Here is a 9,980-nt window from a genome sequence, read left to right on the forward strand (position 1 = left end):
TTGAACAATCCCTTCAAAAACATCTTTATTAGTAAAAAAAACTTGCTACTTCTTCTTATGGGGGGGTGCCTTCTTCGGCTTGTATGGCCCGAGTTGCCTTCGGACGAGCAAGCCGCGCCACCAAGCTTGCACGGTGATAGCCGATTTGGTCATGGTCTCGACGTACAGGCGCGCCTTCTCGCGCTCTTCTTTGAAGTTGACCCAATCTTTCATGAGTTTGTCGTGCTTTTCGATCTGCGAAATAAAATAAATAATTAATTGGGAGGGAACTTTAGTCTCCAGAAAATTTAAGATCATGCTTTTTTTCTAAATACTAAAATCGTAACAGTTGCACAAGTTGCATAAAATTGGGTTCAAATTGGTCTGTGAGCCTCGTCGAAGTCGTGTTGAGCGGTGTAAAAAAATAGGACTCAAGACTTTTTTTACAGCTCGGCCTTCGACCTCGCAGTGCGCTAACGCTCTGGGCATTCGTGGTTTTCCCGGGCTTGGTCTTCGGCCTCTGCGAGGCCCAGATCCGGGTTCTTCTTTATTTTTAATGTTACGTCCAGTGTACGGGTTATTAACTTATTATGCTATGACTGTGGATGAGGTGGAGACAGTGAATAACGATATTACCGTGTTCTCCAATCCGATTCTCTCATCACGTGCATTTTGGTAATCATTCTTCGTTATTTGTATTTTCAAATCGATTTGTTCCATGTCCTTGTCATATTTTTCCATCCACCTTTCGACTTCTTCCAATGTTTCCTGAAACATACATGAAATTGTCACGGATTTCTTTTATCGTGTGCGGTTACCGTCCCCCATGGACACGCGTAACACCAGAGAGGTTGTAAGTGCGTTGCTGGCCCTTAAGATGGGAGTACGCAAGTTGCGGAAATAATCCAAAATATTGGAAAAGCTCACACATATGGGAAGCTTTAAGAAAATAAAATGTGGAAAATCGCCAACCTGTTCGCTCGATGACATGAAAAATACCTGCCAATCTATACGTGCTCTTATTCGGAAGGCGAAAAATCTTTTGTATATTTGGCTAAACTTGGTGCTTCAAACCATCACTACACCTTATATAACAAAGTCCCCCGCCGTCTGTCTGTTTGTGTGTTTGTATGTTTGTTCGCGATAAACTCGTCAAAAACTACTGAACGGATTTTCATGCGGTTTTCACCTATAAACAGAGTGGTTCTTGAGGAAGGTTTAGGTGTATAATTTGTTAACCCGTGCTAAGCCGGGGTGGGTCGCTAGTACCTTATATTATATGGCTATGACTCTTGGTCATATGAAATAACGAAGAATAAAGTAAAACCCACATTAATAGCGATGTTGATGAGTAGCTCCACCTCAGTATGCACACGCTGCTCGTTATCTGAGCGTTGCTTGAAGTACTCAACCACCTGTAAATAAGAATATATATGTACCTACATATTGTTTAAGTGAAGAAAGTCCCCCATGAAGTCGACGGTCTAAATCAGCGGTCGGCAACAGGCGGCCCGCGAGCCCCCTGGCTATTGTGTATGTAATATTGTCAAACAATAATGTCTGATAAAGTCACACATATTAAGAAAGTGCGGCCCGCGTCATTTCCTTTATATAACTACTATGTGGCCCTTGGCTGCTAAAAGTTTGCCGACCGCTCGGCTGGTCTAAAGTAAGAGGTATTGGGAATTACGGGAATCAGGATCCTAGTTAGATCAGTATGCTAAATCATTCTTATTTGAGTTTCCTACACTTTAAAATGAGGACAAATACACCCAGAAGGCCTACCGCGAACACCGAAGTTCGCAAATTACAAGCATCTTTCTCTTTTACTAGGCGTAATTAGAGTGACAGAAAGATGCCCGCAATTTGCGAACTTCGGTGTTCGCGGTAGGCCCTCAGATCTCCTTGACCCACGGGCGTGGGTATGGGCCACTGTTGTCTCTTAAATAAATTAATTAAATTTATTAATTTTGTCGCATGACTCTTAGCCCTCATTCGCACGACAGCTTTTTCAACGCGCGTTAAAAAAGAGCTTGAATCTGTTCAATCCGCACTCTAAATTCGACTTAATGACCAAGGCTTAAAGTCGAAAATTCAACAACGCTTTATAAAAAGCGCCACCGCTGTCGTGTGAATACCGCTGTGGTTATCCATTTGTGTCATTCAAACGCTTTTTTAACGCGCGTTGAAAAAGCTGCCGTGCGAATGGGGGCTTAGGGATATTAATTGTTGTTATAATCGCGACAGGGCCTACCGCGAATCACGTTCGATGTGTTGCCTCTCTGTCGCTCTTGTAAATTCGTACGTAAGTGTGACAGGTAGGCAAAACTTTGAACATGGCTCGCTGTGGCCCTCAGACCTGTGAAGGCGTATACTCGGTGTCGTAGATCGTCTGGTGATGCTGTTCGGTGCGCGCGCGCTCCCAGTTGTTGACGTAGCGTGCGCACGTCTCAGCGTTTAAAGTGAAATCCTGTACAGAAAATATTTCTTTATAGGTATGGGGTCCACACAGCGGATCCGTGGGCGCCGGCAGCAGGGTGCAAGGAGGTGCACTTGCACCCCCCTATCAAAAAAGAAAATACATTGAAAAAAAAATTTTTTTTACCCGACTACACCAGCTTAATAAGTTACTGTTTGAATAAAAACTGAAGGAGTCTAGGTTGCTGACCAATTTTGTTCTGATGAACAAAATTGGTCAGCAACCTAGACTGTCCTAGACTCCTCTACTCTTTTCTTGTGAATACTGAGTAAATTTCCTAATCCTCTGTCATAAGCTCGGTCAATTCTCGATTGAGCATTTTTTGTGTCCTCAGGCTAAAAATCCAAGTACATTTAACGAACAGTATTCACGTGGTGGCTCAGCAAAAAATTATAAGTTTGGACGTAGGTAACGTATTGTCAAAAAAGTAATACCTTTATAAAGAGCAAGGCTTAGCTGAGAGATGTGATTTTATTATAAATAATTGCGTTATTTATTAAAATTAGGAAAGCGTTTGTGTGTTTGACGGCGCGGCAGTGTTTTGGTTGTGACTCAATAATACCTCCCAAAATATGGTGTGTCTGTTTATCCATTATTTACGTTTATCATACGATACAATAGTGCATCACTTGGACTTCGATCTCCAACACTAGTGGACACAGAGACGGTGTTTTTGGTCGAAGAAACAGTTAACCTAGCGACGTATTTTTCGAGTTACTAGTGTTACTACGACATTCGTATAGGCCCTTATTATTTGTTGATATACAATTGAAATATTTTTATTATAATTATAGTTAGCAAAATGATGGTAGAATTTCGTGTTTAATAACTTCTTGAATCGGGCTCATGACGTACGAAATATGGTCAAAAAACTTTTATGAAGATAATATATTTCTACTTAGACTATACAAATGTCGAATGTGGCGTACAAATGTCGACACAGTGCCATAAAAACGTCGATATAGCCATACAAATGCCGATATTTAAGCGTTCATAATGTTCATACTAGATATGAACGCTTAAATGGCTTACAGAAGAGAACTCCATCTTTCTTCCTTATTGTTCGGCGTAGTAAAGTTTGCAAAACCGGAGTACCTCTTTGAAAAGTTCACCTGGCGCTCAAACACTTCAATGAAATATGGCCTTAGATCGGTCAGCAGCAAATTAGTAGCTTCACATCACTGCACCACCGCTTTTCGAGGTAGTTTTAAATACACAGCAACTAAGTGCTGGAATAATATACCTCCACCACTACAGATATTAAATGGTCTTCATAGTTTCAAAACCCGACTTAAGCGACATCTTCTTCAGATTCAAAAAGAACTACCTCTTGGCGGTAGAGCAATACCCTCTTACCTACCTTCTTATCTCTGATAATAGCCCAGCCAAACAATACACTAGACTATATTCTTAACAAATACGTATGCACTTCACACTCAATATATATCCCAATCTATATACACAAAACGTTCCTTTTTTTAATATGTATATTTTAATATGATACTGTATTACACAAACTAACGAACACACATAAAATACACAGTAGGTATTACACATATATTTTTTATAACTTGCACTCCGCTCTCCGTTCCGTCACATATTTTATTTTCCTCTTTTACCTACTTTAGGTTCTTTATTATTTTATTAGGGTCCGACTGAAAACCAGCGTTGCAGTTAATTTTACTGTAACATCATGCTGAGTCGAGCCCCTTTTTAACATCACGCTGTTTTGTTTATATGTAAACATAAATTTAATTTGTTTTAAAAGTTTTTAAGGTTTTATGTTTAAATGCTTAGACTAAATACATTAGATCTATGTTCAAATGTACCATTAATGTGATGTTTGTGATGTTAAATAAAGTTTTTCTATGTCTATGTCTATGTCTATGTCTAAATAAAAACTATAAAAAGCAGATTGATACCTTGTACACTTACTTATAATTTTTGTTGTTAAAACACCTCCTTTACTCAATCATTACGAATATAATACTTATTCCAAAAAAAGATAAAAGCCACACAAATGTCGAAAAAACCCATTTTTCAAAAATTTACCCATTTAGCCAATTGGGTAGGTACCTACTTTCCTCTACTTACAATAAAATATTTCACACCGTGCACGAAATAAAGCACCAGATCATTATTAGAAAAACATATATAGCAGTTATTTTTAAACACAATTTATATTTAATAAATCGGATGGAGGTATAAAAAGTAGGTGAGTTGACCGTGACGTCACTACACACTTTTTCATATAAATTCCATATTAGCAAATCGTTTTGACAGTTCTAAAAAAGAAGCTGATTTGACTAGGAAAGTAGCCAATTGTGATTGGTTAAACTACGTATTATTATGACATAAGAGAAACAAATGACTGCATCGAGTGCTTCTATTCCAAATAGGTATGCACCTCCCTGAAAGTAATCCTGGCGGCGCCCATGAGCGGATCCCAAGCTTGTTCAGCCGTAACAGAAACCCGGGACAAACGCTATAATAAATTATTATGGATGGACCCTAAGTTAATTCTCTTTGCCCTAAGTCAGCTGTCCGAATAATTACGATTAGTGAGTTGATGGACGAGTTATTAGAAATACATATTTCACTTTACAGAAAAAGATCTCGCTACACAGAAAAAAAATCTTGAAACAAGTAGGTCATATTATTTGATTCAAGATCTTTTCTAATTTCGATATAAGGAAACTCGAAAATGTCTTCGCTCAAGACATTAAATGTCTCGTAACTATTATAGATCTTGAGCCAAGAACTAATTTCTTGTATCAAATAACAAATTATTGTATAGGATCGAAATCAGTCAGATATTAATAGAGTCAGACAAATAAAAGTCTGCAGCGGATTTGATAGCCCACGCAGTAAAAGTGTTATTTTAAATGTCAAACTTCTATGAAATGATGACGTATTAATAACATTTGCACTGCGTGGGCTATCAAATCCGCTGCAGACTTTTCTTGGTCGGACTCTATCATCATTTCTTACATGCACCTGACATCTAGACAGATATTTCCACGTATCGTATTTTTCTTGCGCGAGAAAATAGCTAGTCCATCATCGCTTTCTCGGTGTCGCCTAACTTACAAACACCTAGTTTCCTCCAATGATACCCAAAGGGCAGTTGTTTTGTTTTTGAATTTGGAACCCTTAGTTAAACAATAAAAGTTCAAAATATATTGTGGAATATGTACAATAAATTGTACCAGGAGGATAGAGTAATTTAAGATTTGTCAGTCAGTAAGAACCTTCCTGGTTATCCTAGCTTCCTATACTCATCCTTTTCTTTTGGGTGCTAGTACTAGTGTAAGACAAAGATAGTATGATTCTCTCTGTCTATGATTGAAATGATACAGTGCTTTGACAAACTATACCTAGGTAGTTTATGCGTTACCTCCACTTGTGTGTGCAGATCGTCAATGATAGCGTCAGTGTCGTAAATGACGGACTTGACGTGGTTCCGCTGCTGTCGCAGTTGTCTATTCGTGTCTCGTCGCAGGCTACACAAACCAATATATCATTATTATCATGCATCATCATAACTTAAGAGCTTTGCTCTTGTCGGTGGAGTAATCGCCAATCATTTCTTTCTTGTGTCAGTCTTTTAATTTCCTCAAATTTTTTATTTGGCTGAGATAAAAGTGATTCTATTCTTCTCTTGTCTTTTCAATCCTGCCTTCCAGGATGTTTAGGAAAAAGTTGTCATACGGTGTCCTACCATCATGCCTCTCCTATTTCTTATTGCATTTAACAAGCATCGCTTTTCATCATCATTATTGTGTTTGGGTAAATATTAGTACCTAAATAGTTCATCAATTATAAAGTCTGAAAGTTAAAGAAAAGGTCGATGGACTATGTGGACTAAGTAGTGAGGGAATGGTGACATGATGGTTGAACAAAGAAGTATGGAAGAAAAACACACCTTGCGCCAACCTCAAGTAAATGATAAGTATAGGTAACGGAAGCGGATTATAACAGCAATAGGTATGTATATGTTGGCGGTCGATGGTAAGATCAGGCAGATCGTTATGTTCCTGTGTAAAATTTTGACGGTAGTTCATTAGGTTGCTTCAGATGCCCGAAGGGTAAACTGTCCAGAAATAGCAGCCCGCTTGCTTTTTCGCGTTTCACGATATGCCTAGGAATTTCACGATCTGCCATACATATTACAAACGTACATTCTATGCCTAGCCTCAGCCTCCTGGAGTTCTGCGCGGTAGTAGTCCCGGTCCACGATCTTCTTCACATGTTCGGCGAGGGTTCTGTAGCACCTGTTCAGCGCTAAGTCCGTGTACGTGGTCTGTAGCACTTCCGCCAGATATTTCCTGGGGGAGAAAATTGGGGAGAAACAGCGCCAGTGACAAGATATCCGAAAAAACCTAATTATCAATTTTGCCTCCTCAAAGACAGTAAAAGTAGGTACATCTACTAAAGATTGCTTTCTTGGGCGATGTGATACGACTAAAGTTGCAAACGTTGCTGGACTTGTTGGTTATTGAAAATAATAAGAGCCCATCAACGTGCACACTAGCTTTGAATATATAAGTACATCAAACTAAAGTTGGTCAAGCAGATCTTGTCAGTAGTAAAAAGCGGCAAATTTGAAAAATGTAGGCGCGAAGGGATATTCGTCTCATAGAAAATTTGAATTTTTCTATTGACAAGATTTGCTTGACCATCTATAGTTTTTATGTTGCTGGATTCGTCAATCTATGCGTTTAAAGTTAAAACGGCCGTCTTTGTTTTGAGTTCATAGATCGACAAATCCAGCAACATAAAAACTAGTTTGATGTATTCGAAAGGTACTTACATACAAAATACAGTACTACGTTAGCGGCCCCCTTTTTTAAATATCTTTCGTTAAATTTAAATAATCACGATTATTTAGCAGTGGCGCTAGTGTGCATGTTGATGGGCTGTTAATAATAGAGGTTGATTTGTACCAAAAATGTATATTTTACATAGTACCTACCTGTCTGCATCCAGCTTGTTAAGCTGGTACTCGTTACAACCCAATTGTTTAGGGTCGATGCCGTCCAGCACATCTTTGAACAAGGGCTGCTTCACACCAAACTTCATCGCTATCAGTAACCCCATGTCCGACTGCACCTTACTTATGCGCATGTCTGTGTTGCACTCGACTGTGAACGATTATATGGATACTTTAGTCCGGCAGTGTCGAAGACATTGATGGACTGAGCAATGTACCTAGTTGTACCTACAATATTGTTTTGCGAAGAAAATTAAATTTTAATTCGACCATGTTTGTGTCGTAGGCCCTTTTGGTAAAGTAAGCAATAGTCAGCCGCATGCAGCTAGCTACATAGGTATACCTGTTACACTTCGAAGGCCGCAAAAATATGTGACACGCTTTTATGGCTCTACAATTAAGATCGTGGCAGATATTTTTGCGGCTTTACATATTATGGCAGGTGACTATGGGAGTAAAAGCTCCGACACAAAGGCGCGTTTTGCGGGCCGCTTTTACATATAAAACGCTCACGCCGCGCACACGCCCCCCGCCCGGAAAACGCGCCTGTGTGACGGAACCTTAAAATATCATGTAATGTAAAAGTAAAAGTGCAAGCAGTTTCCATGTAAAAGCATGTACCTAATCCTCCTAATAAGTATTAATATGTGTAGGTAAAAATAAATATGTGTAGGTAAAAAGTATATGGTTCATTTAACCCTTGTTCAAATTGTAGCGTTATTCGCACGGCGTACCTAATATCCTCAACTCTGTGATGGCGTCCTCGAAGGTAGTAGCAAACAACGACGCCTCGAAGTTGGGTAATCTGAAATTGTAATAATCTATCTTGTTTTTTTATGTAGGTACCTAACTATAGGTAGATAGGTGTGTAAAATCTGTAAAGAAATGAGACCGCTACCGCGGCTACCGCGAACCACGTTCGACGTGTTGTCTCCCATGTCACACTTACGTACGAATATACAAGTGCGACAGAGAAGCAACACGTGGTTCGCGGTAGGCCCACAGATTTACCTACGTTGGAAATTGCCTATCGGCTAAAGAAGGGTCGCTAGGTCGCTACAGACATAATAACTGTGACTTACTAAACATAAGACACATGTGTTACATTTATGTGTAATTACTTAATATGTTTAAGCACAGATATATTTTATCCTTACCAACTCATTGTACCATATTTTAAGCAAATAAAGAATATTTATTTATTTATTTACTACTCGTAACACGATAATTTAATTTTTTCGTATTTACATACGCATGTCACGCGCACATTCATAACTTCAGGGCGAGCAGCAATGGCTCAAACCCGGTAAGTGGTAGGTAAGTAAAGGGCCAATTAGATCCACATTTGCGATCGGACCCGATGTCGGGCCAAAAGTATTTTTACATGGCAAATATTGTTAAATGTTCTGTATTTCGTGAAACGGAAAACGACTCTTGGTCGGGTCCAATCGCAAATGTGGAGCCCGCTCGAAGATCGACATAAACAAATGTATTCTGACTAGTGAAGGGTAAATAGGCTGGAAATCGATAATAATGACAATTCAGCTGGTATTTTGGGCTTAGTTACCGATAAATATCGTCAGGACTGATCAGAGAGCTCTTAATTGAGGGGTTTTCAAACTTGTAACTCGAAACGACAGTCTCCTGCGATGTCTCTGATGAATGTTTCTTTTCCATGATAAATGTTATTGGCCTCTCTGGTTCCTGTGCCTAAAAATGAAACCAATATATTGCGAACGCGTAGATAGATCCGTGATAGCGATGGTGTTAAACGATGATGCTTGGGGCATTCGCTACTTACTCGCTGTTCGCCACGGGCACGAGGTACATCTGCCAGGTTTGTGGTCGTGTTTGCCGCTCCCGTATTGTTGGCTTACAGTGGCGTAGCTAGGCGTGGGCGAGGTAGGTCCTCGCCCACGGCCTCGCGCCCCAAGGGGGGCCTCGCGCGATGCCCTTTCGGGCACGGTGAAAGAAAGGGCCTCGCAAATGCGACTTCGCCCACGGCTAGTTTCTACGACTCTGAGCGTAGTAATCTAGATTTTATGAAATATTGTCCATACAAACCCTGTTTACAATTGTAGGGGTGATACGTTTTGTTTTTCGAAAAATATTCTATCAGCAATCAATTCAAAGTCATACGAACGGTTATCAATAAAATAACTAAAATAAGTAAACATCATCGGGGTAGCGCAACGTATCCTATGATTAAGATTGAAAGTTAATAACAAGTTAGGTAGGTATACCTTGACTTTCTGGGTGTCTTCTTCTACTGGTTCATCTGAATAAATAGTCGCTCTGCCCCATGGGCCCTCTGCCACGCTCACAATCCTATTTTTATTCATGTTGTAAAATTACTAAGATATTAAAACTACAATGTCGCCAAAAATGTCACTGTTGACAAAGAGTGACAAGCTTAGAGCAACAGTACCAAAGAGTAAAGTAAGTATAATAGGTAGTATATGTTAGACCAAGAAATCTCTGCAGCGATTTTGATAGCCCACGCAGTGCAAGTATTTATACGTCATAATT

The 9,980-nt window shown here is 39.5% G+C and overlaps 1 protein-coding gene across 1 annotated transcript; it reads right to left on the bottom strand.

Annotated features, from left to right (window-relative positions):
* On the bottom strand, positions 1-9,847 carry LOC134799118 (dynein regulatory complex protein 9-like). The gene is made up of 10 exons (XM_063771516.1): positions 9,695-9,847; positions 9,019-9,161; positions 8,186-8,256; positions 7,434-7,602; positions 6,640-6,786; positions 5,856-5,961; positions 2,339-2,449; positions 1,311-1,394; positions 616-747; positions 1-234 (listed from the first exon to the last, which is right to left on the bottom strand). Exons 1-10 carry the CDS (start codon positions 9,791-9,793, stop codon positions 46-48), a joined length of 1,251 nt encoding a protein of 416 aa, XP_063627586.1. The 5' UTR covers positions 9,794-9,847; the 3' UTR covers positions 1-45.
* Positions 9,848-9,980: the final 133 nt, after the last annotated feature.

Source organism: Cydia splendana, chromosome 18, assembly GCF_910591565.1.
Source record: "Cydia splendana chromosome 18, ilCydSple1.2, whole genome shotgun sequence".
Lineage (NCBI taxonomy): Eukaryota > Metazoa > Arthropoda > Insecta > Lepidoptera > Tortricidae > Cydia > Cydia splendana.

Coding starts and splice junctions, on each gene's coding strand:
- LOC134799118 (XM_063771516.1), bottom strand. CDS start 9,793: ATGAATAAAAATAGGATTGTGAGCGTGGCAGAGGGCCCATGGGGCAGA. Junction 7,603..8,185: donor CACAGAGTTGAGGATATTAG/GTACGCCGTGCG, acceptor AATCGTTCACAG/TCGAGTGCAACACAGACATG. Junction 5,962..6,639: donor GCTGAGGCTAGGCATAGAAT/GTACGTTTGTAA, acceptor TGGTTTGTGTAG/CCTGCGACGAGACACGAATA.